Source organism: Entelurus aequoreus, linkage group LG08 (assembly GCF_033978785.1).
Source record: "Entelurus aequoreus isolate RoL-2023_Sb linkage group LG08, RoL_Eaeq_v1.1, whole genome shotgun sequence".
Lineage (NCBI taxonomy): Eukaryota > Metazoa > Chordata > Actinopteri > Syngnathiformes > Syngnathidae > Entelurus > Entelurus aequoreus.
In genome coordinates this window covers 14,823,351-14,839,655 of record NC_084738.1, presented here as the reverse complement: position 1 = coordinate 14,839,655, position 16,305 = coordinate 14,823,351, and the positions used below count along the sequence as shown (strand labels likewise).

Below are 16,305 nucleotides of genomic sequence, written 5' to 3'. Positions count from 1 at the left end.
CAGGTCTTGGATGACAATAGATAACCCCTCCCGTCTCCTCCCATCATACACAGCGGAATTTTCCAAGCCTTTGGCTTGGTGCAACAAAGACATCTTGACTGTTCACTGGGAAACCAGAGAACGGAAAGTTTTTTGATAATTTACATATAATTTTTCTGACACTTATGAGATACGTGTGGACTGCAGGTTGACGCCCCCTGTTTAAAACAATTACACTAGCAAGAAAGTACCAGTAAGCAAGCAAGCCCTAAACTTTGAGGTTTTATTGAGAATATAAAACATCACACACAATGCTCAAAAATCTATCAGAATGTTTTAGTACGACTTTGGTAAGCTATGAACCCGCATCGCTTGATGGATCGATGGAGCATAATGGCTACCATAGTCAGACGTCCTGTGCTTCAGCATACAGGTTTTATCATGGTGTGTGTATTCAAAATGGCACCTATCAGGAGAGAAATTATTGGGCATTTTGTTTCAACCTATTATGCAAAACCAACTTTTCTTACCTATTGGTTCCAGCTGATGTGTATTTTTTCATTTGCGCCATTGTAGCCCGAGCCATAGTCAATAAGCTCCCTCTTTTTCCTCTATCCTCTTGTTGTGGGGCAATCATTCTCCACTGTTGCCATTTCTACTACCAAATAGTGTAAAGTTCGAACTTAATCTGTCAGTAAACTTGCTATGAAAGCGCTAAAAACGACAACAAAGATGACGGGGAGAAGATACAGTCGAAGTGGAGCAACGTAAATAAGACCGCCCACAAAAGAGACTGTCAGAAAGCAGCTTGAAGATGATCTGTAAAACATAATCTATGCTACATTTTGAGCAAAGAAACACCAATACATGTTATGTAGACCACAAGGAAGTGTTTTAAATGTGGAAAAAAATATTATAATATGACCACTTTAATGCGCCTTATGAGCCGCACGGTGCGCCTTATGGTCCGAAAAATAGGGTGAATTCACGTCCCACTCCGACAATGTTCTTGTAAACGGCGACTTTCACATGAAACTACTTTTTTTTAATCGCACTACTCTAGTATTCTTGCGACGTCTCGTCTCCTTTCGACTTTCCTCTCGTTAAAAAATGGCCTCATTATTGTTTCATTACCACTTTATTCATGTCATATTCTGACTAATTTGCCCATTTGCGTCAACTCTCATTGATCGAGAGTACACATTTTTTTGTTATACTTCTCTATCGCTGTTTCCAGCCAGACCGAAAAGTCAGCTAAGTTTCCAAAAGCACGTGTCCTTGTATTATGTGAAGAAAAGCTTGGATTTTTTGATGATGGAGTATTCAGTAAGAACAGAAATAGCTGGAAACATTTTCAGGACTGGGGTTGGGTTTCTTCATCATCCTGCTGCTTTGGTGTCTTTCATAAGAAGTTTGTGTTTGTGCACAATAACAGCATGTAACATATCCTCAGAGCTGAGGTGAAAGAAAAAGAAGAAAATAACAAAGTTGGTGTTCTCGCAGCTTGGGTGTTGTTTTTGGCAGCAAAGATAGTGAAAGTCAAAAACACCAAAACCTGAAAAATCAAAGGTCGTTTATTTTTATATATTTTTGTTGATTAATAGCTTTAACAGCAAATGCATATTGTCCTGATTCGGAGAATAAACATCATAATTTTCCCTCTTTTTATTGAAAGTGTGATGTTCCCAATAAATACACCCACCCCGTGTTAACGGCTCCAACTTCAGGTTATCGATCAGCCCTCAACTCTCGGCAATTCCTTCATAATTTAATTATGACGTGAAAATGTTCAGCCGGCGCAAGAAGGCGAAGCATCGACTGGCAGCGGCGCCGTGATTAGACATCGACTCGCAAAGCGTTCTTGGTGTCAAACTTTGGGGGAAAAGAAGCGAAACGAGGCGCTTTAGTTGCAGCGCTTCTCGCTCGGAAACGATTGATTGATTGGGCGTCATTGATCGGGACGTTTTCGCGACTCAAATACGTGTTGCAAGCCTGAGGCATAAAATAGATGAATTATATTTTCCTTCTTGTGCAGAGACTGCCATAAAACATGCTTCTTCTACTTAACTTTTACATAAACAACGTTTCCAATAGGCCATCAGTTATGATGGAGCCCTATGAATTCTGCCTAGCAACAAGGAGTTATGCAAACGTGTGACAGCAACAGGAACAGGAAATGCAACAGTAGCAAGCAAACATATTGCTCTACCACCATGAGGCGGGATTACTGCGAGCCTCAGCCGTTTTATGATCGCTCAGGACAAGAAATACGTTACACACGTACAGTTGTTGACAAAATACACTGTACATTATATACCTCAGCTAACTAAACTATGGAAATGTATAATATAATTCATATAGCAATACGGTCTCACAGCACAGCAGGCCAGCAGTTAGCCGAGTCATTGCGCAATCCATGGTGAGGCTCAACTGGCTGCTGACTCACCGCAAGTCTCTTCTCAGTATTTGAACGGCAAATGTGAAAATTCAGCGATTTTGAATACAAATAATATAAAACTGGTGAAGTTAAATGGAAAATAACTTTATAGTATAATCACTGGATACATATAACAATTTAATTATTTTTTTTCCTTTTTACATTTTTTTTCTTTCCATGATGACACCTGCCTCCCCTGACTGCACGTCACTGGTTTAGTGGTACGCAGGCTCCATCTAGTAGTATGCCAATAAAACACTTAAATAAATATTCAAACACAGTTACTTTTCAAACTGTGTGTAATGTTACAGTAGCCAAAAATATTTAAAAAACCCTCTGCCTTGTTTTTAAAGAATACTTAGGCCTACTACGCTACTGTATTTTCATGTTTGTCATAATGGTGTTACTTGTAGAGCCAAGTGTTTTCTGAAGTGGTGGTAGGTGAAACATGTTTGACAACCACCGCTCTATAAGATGTGTTGTGTGTTAGAGTAGTCCCGGTCTGATTTTAACATCTGTCTGATATCCAAGTATCGAATGATATCAGCTAAAATTCCGACGGAAGCAATAGTGCAGCGTGTTTACTTGTGCAAAGCTGGACAAGCAGTTACCATTTAATGTCCTCCGATATGCACACAAGGTTGGCCTTTTTTTTAATTGTATTTTAATTAATGTTTTAGTGAAATCATTTACAAAAGGTAAACATGGTAGGTTATAGGCTACTAAGAAGCTAGCAGCTACACAACAGCTGAGCACACAATAGCACACAAGCTAAAGATACTTAATAAGTGTCCTCGATTCAACAATAATGCAGTCTAAAACAGACCGTTTGTCTGTATAAACAAGTATCAAATATTTATAGTTGCATAATTAGTACTTACACAAAGCAGAAGGCTCTTAGAAAGTATTTAGTAACAAACGGGTCTGCATCATTCAACTTTGCGCGGCATATGCTGAACTTTAAAGGCCTACTGAAACCCACTACTACCGACCACGCAGTCTGATAGTTTATATATCAATGATGAAATCTTAACATTATAACACATGCCAATACGGCCGGGTTAACTTATAAAGTGACATTTTAAATTTGCCGCTAAACTTCCGGTTCGAAACGCCTCTGAGGATGACGTATGCGCGTGACGTAGACCGGCGAACACGGGTATGCCTTCCACATTGAAGCCAATACGAAAAAGCTCTGTTTTCATTTCATAATTCCACAGTATTCTGGACATCTGTGTTCGTGAATCTGTTTCAATCATGTCCATTGCATTATGAAGAAGGAAGCTGAGCAAGCAAAGAAGAAAGTTGTCGGTGCGAAATGGACGTATTTTTCGAACATAGTCAGCCACAACAGTACACAGCCGGCGCTTCTTTGTTTACATTCCCGAAAGATGCAGTCAAGATGGAAGAACTCGGATAACAGAGACTCTAACCAGGAGGACATTTGACTTGGATACACAGACGCCTGTAGAGAACCGGGACAACACAGACTCTTACCAGGATTACTTTGATTTGGATGACAAAGACGCAGACGTGCTACTGTGAGTATGCAGCTTTGGCTTTTTTTTGCGTATGTACGTAACTTTTTAAAAATATATAAGCTTTATGAACCTTGGGTTAGGTGAACGGTCTTTTGGGCTGAGTGATTGTGTGTGTTGATCATGTGTTTGAATTGTATTGGCGTGCTCTATGGAGCTAGGAGCTAGCAGAGGAGCTAGGAGCTAGCATAACACGTACCGTACCGTACGTGCGCGTCACGTACGTAACTTTTAAAAAATATATAAGCTTTATGAACCTTGGGTTAGGTGAACGGTCTTTTGGGCTGAGTGATTGTGTGTGTTGATCAGGTGTTTGAATTGTATTGGCGTGTTCTATGGAGCTAGGAGCTAGCAGAGGAGCTAGGAGCTAGCATAACAAACACGCAGGTGTTTTTATGCAGGATTAATTTGTGGCATATTAAATATAAGCCTGGTTGTGTTGTGGCTAATAGAGTATATATATGTCTTGTGTTTATTTACTGTTGTAGTCATTCCCAGCTGAATATCAGGTCACCCCCGGCTCTCACAGCATCTTCCCTATCTGAATAGCTTCAACTCCCCACTAGTCCTTCACTTGCACTTTACTCATCCACAAATCTTTCATCCTCGCTCAAATTAATGGAGAAATTGTCGCTTTCTCGGTCCGAATCTCTCTCACTTCATGCGGCCATCATTGTAAACAATAGGGAACTTTGCGTATATGTTCAACTGACTACGTCACGCTACTTCCGGTAGGTGCAAGCCTTTTTTTTATCAGATACCAAAAGTTGCAATCTTTATCGTCGTTGTTCTATACTAAATCCTTTCAGCAAAAATATGGCAATATCGCGAAATGATCAAGTATGACACATAGAATAGATCTGCTATCCCCGTTTAAATAAAAAAATTTCATTTCAGTAGGCCTTTAACTTCTGTTAAAATGTAATAATCACTTATTCTTCTGTTGTTTGGATGCTTTACATTACTTTTGGATGATACCACAAATTTGGGTATCAATCCGATACCAAGTCGTTACAGGATCATACTCAAAGTCCTCATGTGTCCAGGGACATATTTCCTGAGTTTATAAACATAACATAAATTTACAAAAACCGAAAGAAGATGTTGTGATGCCAAAAAATATCGACGTAGTCATAGTAGTATCGACTAGATACGCTACTGTACTTGGTATCATTACAGTGGATGTTAGGTGTAGATCCACCAATGACGTTTGTTTACATTGTGACGCCGGGTGAGTTACGATGTGTAGTGAAGCATGTTTAGCTATTCCTCGTCCTGCAGGGATGATACTTGTAAGAAACTTACTTTATTTGTCGCCATGGAGACCAGGATTATCGGACCGGTACTTTTTAGAGGCGGTATAGTACTGAAAATGATTAATTAGTATCGCGGTACTATACTAATACTGGTATACCGTACAACAGTGGTCCCCAACCTTTTTGTAGCTTGAATATTTTGGGGGTAGGGGGGGGTGGATTTTTTTTTTTTTTTTTTTTTCATAAAGAAATACAATCATGTGTGCTTATGGACTGTATCCCTGCAGACTGTATTGATCTATAATGATATATAATGTATATATTGTGTTTTTATGTTGATTTAATAAAAAAAAAAAAATATATATATATATATGTATATATAAATATATGTCTTAATTAGATTATCCAAAAAATAGTGCTCGATACCGTGGTAGAGCGTAATATGTATGTGTGGGAAAAAATCACAAGACTATTGCATCTCTACAGGCCTGTTTCATGAGGGGTTTCCTCAATCCTCAGGAGATTTTTTTTTTTTTTTTTTTTTTTAAATAAAAATAAAAATAAAAATCTCCTGAGGATTGAGGAAACCCCTCATGAAACAGGCCTGTAGAGATGAAATAGTCTTGTGATTTTTTCCCACACATACATATATATATAAATATATATATATATATATATATATTTGTTGCGCGGCGCGGTACCAATCGGTACCGGTGGTTGGGGACCACTGCTGTACAACCCTAGAACGTAGCCTTAGTTACATATCATCGAGAGTAACTCACAGCTTAGCTTCCCCATCACTGCCCCAAATGTTCATGTAAATAGTTATTGTACTCACCCAGAAGATATAAAGGTATGTCTTGTGTCACACTGACTGCTTTTTATGCTTGTTGGTTTTCTGGCTGGCTGTGCTTTGCTCTTTCTGGGGTCAATAGCTGAAAACATCTCCAAATCATCCATCAGAGTCTAATTCACCGCCGCCTCGCCTGACTCTGACAAGCAGAACGGATGATTGACTGTCCGCCGCCCCGGATGAAACACCTGCGTGAAACGGCGATGTGTTTTTTTCATCGAATTTGTCACCTGTCAGGCGGCGACAGCCTCCAATCAGCGACACATCCCGGACGCCCTTGCTTTATAATACCCCAAGCTGCACTCATCATGCAGACTTTAAATAAACACGCCGCGCTTTATGCACCGTCTTTTCTCATTTGCATCCCATTACGTGGCAGATTTACCGGCGTCTTTTCCGACGCTGCCCATAATTAGGACAACGGCGATAGATCAAGTGGAAAGCAGACATTTACCGTCACTCACACTTGATTTGCCAGCAGTGAGTGCAAAGTGACGCCACCCGGGGGGAGAAAGTTCCGGCGAGTCGGTTTGAAGCTTGTTGCCTGACATGAATGTCATCAGGAGTCGGAGCGTATCTGCAGACGTATCACGAAAAAAGGCAAGATGCTTTTTTTTTCGCTTGACTTCCCCGATTGTCCCTCTAGCTGTATTTCATCCCGACTCGGCACAAAGCAGAAGCACCTCCGACATCTCCAGTCAGCAATCGGAGCGCAACAAAAGCTGGAGTCAACGTTAAACTCAACATCCCAGTTTGTCGTCGTCTTTGCTGCGGGGGTGTTTACTGAGCTCCGTGACTTCAATCGCAATATTCAGAGAGTAAAACTGTGGCATAACGAGAGGAAACGTGCACGCCGGAGCATATAAACTGGCAGGTGAAGTCTCTGTCACAACTCATCTGGGTGTTGTCTGAAGGTCTCGGCCATTTTGCAGCTTGATTGCGTTTGCCCGGTCGTGCGTGAGCATGTGAGTGATGAGGCCTCATTTTCACCTGAAGCGTTTCCCTTTAGACAGCGCTCTGCCGAGGACGGGCGGTGGGACGGTCGGCGCTCCTGGCTGGGCGTCGGAAGGACACCCGTGGGTGCTGCAGCTCTGTAAAGGAGACACAAATCAGATTGTCAAGCATGCTGATCAAAACCTACGGTGCTTGGAACCGATGATGTATTGGGCTTGACTCTATAAAGCAGGGGTGTCCAATCTCTTGGACTTGGGGGGCTAAAACAATTTGGTCGAGGGACGAAAGCCGACTAAGCCCATTAATACAATGGATATATGGATGGATAGATTAAAGGCCTACTGAAAGCCACTACTACCGACCACGCAGTCTGATAGTTTATACATCAATGATGAAATCTTAACATTGCAACACATGCCAATACGGCCGGGTTAGATTAGTAAAGTGCAATTTTAAATTTCCCGCGAAATATTCTGCTGAAAACGTCTCGGTATGATGACGTTTGCGCGTGACGTCACGGATTGTAGCAGACATATTGGGACACCATTGTGGTCAGCTATTAAGTCGTCTGTTTTCATCGCAAAATTCCACAGTATTCTGGACATCTGTGTTGGTGAATCTTTTGCAATTTGTTTAATGAACAATGAAGACAGCAAAGAAGAAAGCTGTAGGTGGGAAGCGGTGTATTAGCGGCTGGCTGCAGCAACACAACCAGGAGGACTTTGAGTTGGATAGCACATGCGCTACCGCGAGTACGCAGCTTTGGCTTCCATACATTTGATCGCTTGCCCGTAATTGCGTGCCGCTATGTGCATGTTACGTACGTAACTTTGGGGAAATATATGTGCTGTATGAACTTTACGGAGGTGAACGGTACTTTGGGCTGTGGGATTGAGTGTGATGTGCGGGTGTTTTTGTTGTATTGGTGGGTTATATGGACGGGAGGGGGGAGGTGTTTGTTATGCGGATTAATTTGTGGCATATTCAATAAAAGCCTGGTTGTGTTGTGGCTAATAGAGTATATATATATATGTCTTGTGTTTATTTACTGTTTTAGTCATTCCCAGCTGAATATCAGGTCCCACCCGCCTCTCACAGCATCTTCCCTATCTGAATCGCTTCCACTGCCCTCTAATCCTTCACTCTCACTTTCCTCATCCACAAATCTTTCATCCTCGCTCAAATGAATGGGGTAATCATCGCTTTCTCGGTCCCAATCGCTCTCACTGCTGGTGGCCATGATTGTAAACAACTGAAATGTTCCAAACATGGATAAGTATGGAGAAAGTTTTGCATTTTTCCCATCATGCTTCATAATGGATATAAATGGGTGTAATTTTGATTATTTTATGGTGCACGGACGTTTTTTGATAATGTCCGCAAAGGTTGTGTCATGTGTGACCATGTCTGTTGACATTTGGTGTTGGTAGGATTTTTTTTTTTTTACACCATGACTCGGTAAGGTTGTTTGCATTGAGTCATATAAGTAAATGCTGCGTGCATTTCATTCTGATTACAATTAAAGGTCATTGGCCAGAAATATTCAAGATGTCCACTAGATGACAATATAAAAGCAGAATCAAATTTGTCAGACTATGAAAATTTAAAGTTAAAGTACCACTGATTGTCACACACACACTAGGTGTGGCGAAATTATTCTCTGCATTTGACCCATCACCCTTGATCACCCCATGGGAGGTGAGGGGAGCAGAGAGCAGCAGTGGTGGCCGTGCCCAGGAATAATTTTTGGTGATTTAACCCCCAATTCAAACCCTTGATGCTGAGTGCCAAGCAGGGAGGTAATGGGTCCCATCTTTATAGTCTTTGGTATGACTCGGCCGGGGTTTGAACTCACAACCAACCGATCTCAGGGCGGACACTCTTGAGGGTAAGATTCCTAAACTCATGACGTCCCGTGGGCCAAAGTCAAAGACGGCGGGCCACACTTTGCCCCCGGGCCATAGCTTTGACACCCCTGTTATAAAGGAACAACGTGAGGAAATTGGACTTATCTATTACATATGGCCCCATTCTTCGCGTTTTACCTGACACATGAAACATGACAAATTTAGCCGCCAGACGCCAGTTGAGTGTTGAATAGTGTTCGTTATAATGGCATTTTATAATAACGGCATTAGTAACGCCGTTACTTTTACTAGTAACGAGTAATCTAACTAATTACTTAAATTTAAGTTAAAAAATGTTGGCCGGGGGACGGGCTGTATATATATATATATATATATATATATATATATATATATATATATATATATATATATATATATATATATATATATATATATATATATATATATATATATATATATATATTTATATATATATATTAGGGGTGTGGGAAAAAATCGCTTCGAATTGCGATTCTCACGTTGTGCAATTCAGAATCGATTCTCTTTTTTTTTTAAATCTTTTTTTTTTTATTTTTTTTATTTTATTTATTTTTTTTAATTTTTTAATTAATCAATCCAACAAAACAATACACAGCAATACCATAACAATGCAATCCAATTCCAAAACCAAACCCGACCCAGCGACACTCAGAACTGCAATAAACAGAGCAATTGAGAGGAGACACAAACACGACACAGAACAAACCAAAAGTAGTGAAACAAAAATGAATATTATCAACAACAGTATCAATATTAGTTACAATTTCAACACAACAGTGATTAAAAATCCCTTATTGACATTATCATTAGACATTTATAAAAAATAAAAAAAAAAGAACAATAGTGTCACAGTGGCTTACACAAAGATAAAATAAGTCATATTTTTGGTTCATTTAATAGTTAAAACAAATTTACATTATTGCAATCAGTTGATAAAACATTGTCCTTTACAATTATAAAAGCTTTTTACAAAAATCTACTACTCTGCTTGCATGTCGGCAGACTGGGGTAGATCCTGCTGAAATCCTATGTATTGAATGAATAGAGAATCGTTTTGAATCGGGAAAAAAATCGTTTTTGAATCGAGAATCGTGTTGAATTGAAAAAAAAAATCGATTTTGAATCGAATCGTGACCCCAAGAATCGATATTGAATCAAATCGTGGGACACCCAACGATTCACAGCCCTAATATATATATATATATATATATATATATATATATATATATATATATATATATATATATATATATATATATATATATATATATATATATAGATATATATTTATATATATGTGGAGGGGGGCGTGGCCTGCGGGCCTGCCGCGAAACGGGGAGTGTCAGGACTGGCCTCGAGGACAGCGACAGGTGCGTAGATGGCCCAGGTGGGCCTTGTTATCTAACCACCTGTCGCCTTATTAGCAGCAGCCGTGAGGAAACTTGGAGTTGCAGGTGCTGCTGAGAGACACGGACGCAGAAAAGACACTGTGCTGAAAAGCAAAAGACGTTGCACCATTGAAGGAAAATAAAACAGTGTTATATCCTGAATTCCTGGCAGTCTGTGGTGGTCTGAAGAACCCACTAGAGGGCAACCTCTACAATATATATATATATGTAAATAAGTGAATGTCTCAGGCAGCAGAACCCTGATGAGAGTGCAGAGGAGGAGAAGCAGACAACCTGGACGGACAAGCCCCCCTACATGGCATGTACCACCGTCAGATAGAGGAAGTGGCTGATATTAAGAAATCCTACCAGTGGCTGGAAAATGCAGGACTGGCAGACAGCACAGGAACAGGTCATAAGCACAAGAGCCATAGAGGCCAGAGTCTACCAGAGTAGATCAGACCCAAGATTCAGACTGTGCAAAGAAGCCCCTGAGACAGAGCACATAGTAGCAGGCTGTAAGATGCTAGCTGGATCAGCGTACATGGAGAGGCACAACCAAGTGGCTGGGATAGTTTACAGGAACATCTGCAACCAGTATGGAATAGAAGTACCCAAATCCTAATGGGCCATACCACAGAAGGTGGCTGAGAACAACAGGGCCAAGGTTCTGTTGGACTTCAGCTTCCAGACTGACAAACAGCTTCTGGCTAACCAACCAGACATAGTGGTGGTGGACAAACAGGAGAAACTTGAGAAGTTGAAAGAGCAGCTGGAATCGATGTAGAAGGTCAAGACTTGCGTGGTCCCCGTGGTAGTGGGGGTGCTAGGAGCAGTAACTCCCAAACTGGGAAAGTGGCTCCGACAGATCCCAGGAACAACATCTGAAGCCTCAGTCCAGAAGAGCGCAGTCCTAGGAACAGCCAAGATACCGCGCAGAACCCTCAAACTCCCAGGCCTCTGGTAGAGGACCCGAGCTTGAGGATGACACCGATTGATTGATTGATTGAAACTTTTATTAGTAGATTGTACAGTACAGTACATATTCCGTACAATTGACCACTAAATGGTAACACCCGAATACGTTTTTCAACTTGTTTAAGTCGGGGTCCACGTAAATCAATTCATGGTACAAATATATACTATCAGCATAATACAGTCATCACACAAGTTAATCATCATATACATTGATACCACCCCACCGGGGTGAGAAGGAGATTTGTTTTTTTTATATATATTCAAAGCGCGATGATGTCACGTCATTGATGGGAAAATGCATTTTTAGACAATATGATTTGCCTGAGTGGCTATGAGACACCGAGAGTAACAAGCGGTAGAAAATGGATTAGAAAGGACAGATTTTTTAAAATAATTATTAAAAAAAGCCGGATTTGGGACGCTGGCGGGTCGGATCCCGGCCGTAGTTTGGGGACAATGATTGACGCCATACTTGCTCACAATTAGTTCTTAAAAAAAAAAAAATCTCTATACGGTATTGGCTTTACAAATGAAATATATAAAAATGGCCGCTGCAGCCTTTAATTGTTCAATGTGTGGCCCCCAGTGGTAAGTTTGTCGCAAGACATTTTTCCTTGGTCTGATAGTGCAAGGATGCATGATTACCATTTGATACAGTATATGTATTCACACTGTGTAGAATCCAATGACACTTCTGAATGATAGAAGAAGCCCTGAAGCACAGGAAAACTAAAAAAAGATGTCATTACTCATCAATACAGCTCATTTTGGATCCCTTTTAGCCGCGATCCAAGTTAAAGCCTGCTGCAAGTGATGTAAGGCGCTGTGGTAAAAAGTGCTTGGAGGTAAAATGCATAATGTGGGAATAGAGTGTAGTATCAGCAGTCTCCATGAGCTTTATGTCCCCTGTTTCTGCCTTTCACTGGTGTATTCCCCCGCGCTCAGGCACTGTCTTTAATTACACTTTACATTTTAAAGCGCAGATTAGAAGCATCAAGCAGCACACCAGCACCTCGCAGACAAGAATTAATCCCACACATTAATGGCTTCGCCCTCCTGGCACTCCTTGCAATTCTTTTTCCCGTAGTCTTATCCAAAAAGAGCACCATTATCTTTGGACAATTACCAGGAGGCGCCACCTGCAGGGGCAACTAAATCCGAATCAGGGGATATCTCTCAGGCGAAACCTTTAAAGTCGATCAATTCTGAACCGGACCTGAAAAGTAGCCACAAGAAAACGTCCCGGAATGCAAGAATGGAGCATAAAGACGCTCCGTGCTGTAACTACGAGTTCTGTGTCGATGTTTTACGACTCTTTTAAGAGCCTTTACAATCCTATGCAATGTGGAGACTGCAGGGGGACACAGGAGCCTAATAAAAAGCACGACCTGATGGAAAAACCTTTGCATTCAGGCCAGCATTAATCCTGCTTCATTATGAGCTAGTTTGGGAACCTTAACTAAAGTGCAGAAGTACAACAACCGACACACACACACACACTTCTGGCACCGCCTTGTTGCATAATCACACACACCTGCATGCATCATTTGCATACAACGTGTAATTGTTTGGCGCAGAGCTGCCATTTCATTAATTATGGAGATATCTTCACAAGGGTTTAGTATCACGCCTGTCGCTGTCACAGCGTTCGCTAGATGAGGTGGCTATTAAAGTCTTCCTGTTACATGAAATCATCTGTTTTCTTGTTGTCAGTACCTGTTCACAGCATTGGAAATCACTATCATGTACCTTTTAAAGAGAACTGCATCGAGGGGGACTATACCTTGCTGTACCAACTAGGGCTGCATGAGTCCAAGAAAATTGTTTTTTAGATACCACGAAGTACCCCCTCAGAAAATCAACCACCACCACAACAATATATACTGTATGTATATATATATATATATATATATATATATATATATATATATATATATATATATATATATATATATATATATATATACATATACAAACCCCGTTTCCATATGAGTTGGGAAATTGTGTTAGATGTAAATATAAACGGAATACAATGATTTGCAAATCATTTTCAACCCATATTCAGTTGAATATGCTACAAAGACAACATATTTGATGTTCAAACAGATAAACTTTTTTTTTTTTTGCAAATAATCATTAACTTCAGAATTTGATGCCAGCAACACGTGACAAAGAAGTTGGGAAAGGTGGCAATAAATACTGATAAAGTTGAGGAATGCTCATCAAACACTTATTTGGAACATCCCACAGGTGAACAGGCAAATTGGGAACAGGTGGGTGCCATGATTGGGTATAAAAGTAGATTCCATGAAATGCTCAGTCATTCACAAACAAGGATGGGGCGAGGGTCACCACTTTGTCAACAAATGCGTGAGCAAATTGTTGAACAGTTTAAGAAAAACCTTTCTCAACCAGCTATTGCAAGGAATTTAGGGATTTCACCATCTACGTGAAGGGTTTAGAGAATCTGGAGAAATCACTGCACGTAAGCAGCTAAGCCCGTGACCTTCGATCCCTCAGGCTGTACTGCATCAACAAGCGACATCAGTGTGTAAAGGATATCACCACATGGGCTCAGGAACACTTCAGAAACCCACTGTCAGTAACTACAGTTGGTCGCTACATCTGTAAGTGCAAGTTAAAACTCTCCTATGCAAGGTGAAAACCGTTTATCAACAACACCCAGAAACGCCGTCGGCTTCGCTGGGCCTGAGCTCATCTAAGATGGACTGATACAAAGTGGAAAAGTGTTCTGTGGTCTGACGAGTCCACATTTCAAATTGTTTTTGGAAACTGTGGACGTTGGTCCTCCGGACCAAAGAGGAAAAGAACCATCCGGATTGTGGGGTCAATTAAACGCTCAAAATGGCCAGAAAAAGAGAACTTTCATCGGAAACTCGACAGTCTATTCTTGTTCTTAGAAATGAAGGCTATTCCACAAAATTGTTTGGGTGACCCCAAACTTTTGAACGGTAGTGTAGATCAATACAGTCTGCAGGAATACAGTCCGTAAGCACACATGATTGTATTTTTTTATGACAAAAAAACAAAAAAAACACAACACCCCGCCTCCCCCTGGTCCGTGGGACAAATTTTCAAGCGTTGACCTGTCCGCAGTTACAAAAAGGTTGGGGACCACTGATTTAGAGGACTTTTGGGGGGGAATAGAGGACCTCCCTTTGGCTTCACTTTCAGGAGCAAGGGTGAAGTGTCTTGCCCAAGGACACAACGGACGTGACTGGGATGGTAGAAGGTGGGGATTGAACCCCAGTAACCAGCAACCCTCCGATTGCTGGCACGGCCACTCTACCAACTTCGCCACACCGCCCCTATATATATTATATTATATTATATATTATATGTTATATACTGTATATATAATATGTAAATATTACATATATGTTATGTTTTATATTGCTACTATGCAGGGCCGGCCCGTGGCATAGGCCGTATAGGCCAGGGGTCGGCAACCCGCGGCTCTAGAGCCGCATGCGGCTCTTTAGCGCCGCCCTAGTGGCTCTCTGAAGCTTTTTCAATGTATGAAAAATGGAAAAAGATGAGGGGAAAAAATATATATTTTTTGTTTTAATATGGTTACTGTAGGAGGACAAACATGACACAAACCTCCCTAATTGTTATAAAGCACACTGTTTGTATTAAACATGCTTCACTGATTCGAGCATTTGCAGAGCGCCGTTTTGTCCTACTAATTTTGGCGGTCCTTGAACTCACCTTAGTTTGTTTACAATGTATAACTTTCTCCGACTTTCTAGGACGTGTTTTATGCCACTTCTTTTTCTGTCTCATTTTGTCCACCAAACTTTTAACGTTGTGCGTGAATACACAAAGGTGAGTTTTGTTGATGTTATTGACTTGCGTGGAGTGCTAATCAGACATATTTGGTCACTGCATGACTGCAAGCTAATCGATGCTAACATGCTATTTAGGCTAGCTATATGTACATATTGCATCATTATGCCTCATTTGTAGCTATATTTGAGCTCATTTAGTTTCCTTTAAGTCATCTTAATTCAATGTATATCTCATGACACACTATCTGTTTGTATTATGGCTTCTAATTTGTTGCGGCTCCAGACAGATTTGTTTTTGTATTTTTGGTCCAATGTGGCTCTTTCAACATTTTGGGTTGCCGACCCCTGGTATAGGCAAGTGCTGAGGGCGCCATCCATCAGGGGGCGCCACGCCACTGCCACAAATGTTGGAGAAAAAAAAAAAAAAAAAAAGTTGGTACTATTATTTCTAAATACAAAAATTAATCCCACGTTAATTGAAATGCAAAGTAAAGCCTATTTAATAGAAATATTATTTGTTACAAAATTACGCCCCATCCCCCTCCCCCCGCACGATGCGCCCCCTCCCTTCCCGTATCATGACTCTTTTTGGACGTCACCACATCAAAAAATCAACAAAAAGATGTCAAAACGGCCAAAACTGTCAGGTTTATTTACGTTACAACGCATTAAAAAAAAAAAAAAAAACACCCAAAAATCTGTCTTCTTCTCTCTTACAATTATCGTGAACGACGGGCAAAATTCCAAAAATAAATGGCAGTTCCCCTTAAAACATGGGAGAATAGGACCCTTAGTGTGGGAGCATTGTCTGGGTTTAAAGGCCTACTGAAACCCACTACTACCGACCACGCAGTCTGATAGTTTATATATCAATGATGAAATCTTAACATTATAACACATGCCAATACGGCCGGGTTAACTTATAAAGTGACATTTTAAATTTGCAGCTAAACTTCCGGTTCGAAACGCCTCTGAGGATGACGTATGCGCGTGACGTAGACCGGCGAACACGGGTATGCCTTCCACATTGAAGCCAATACGAAAAAGCTCTGTTTTCATTTCATAATTCCACAGTATTCTGGACATCTGTGTTCGTGAATCTGTTGCAATCATGTTCATTGCATTATGGAGAAGGAAGCTGAGCAAGCAAAGAAGAAAGTTGTCGGTGCGAAATGGACGTATTTTTCGAACGTAGTCAGCAAC

At 40.8% G+C, this 16,305-nt stretch overlaps 1 protein-coding gene across 2 annotated transcripts in view; it reads right to left on the bottom strand.

The window, feature by feature from the left end:
* nrg3b (neuregulin 3b) overlaps window positions 1–16,305 on the bottom strand; it is a 614,555-nt gene that overhangs the window by 31,910 nt on the left and 566,340 nt on the right. For both annotated transcript variants that reach the window (XM_062055657.1, XM_062055656.1), the window contains exon 7: window positions 7,054–7,154. In XM_062055657.1, coding sequence (XP_061911641.1) covers window positions 7,054–7,154 — 101 coding nt within the window. The remainder of the gene's footprint in view (window positions 1–7,053; window positions 7,155–16,305) is intronic.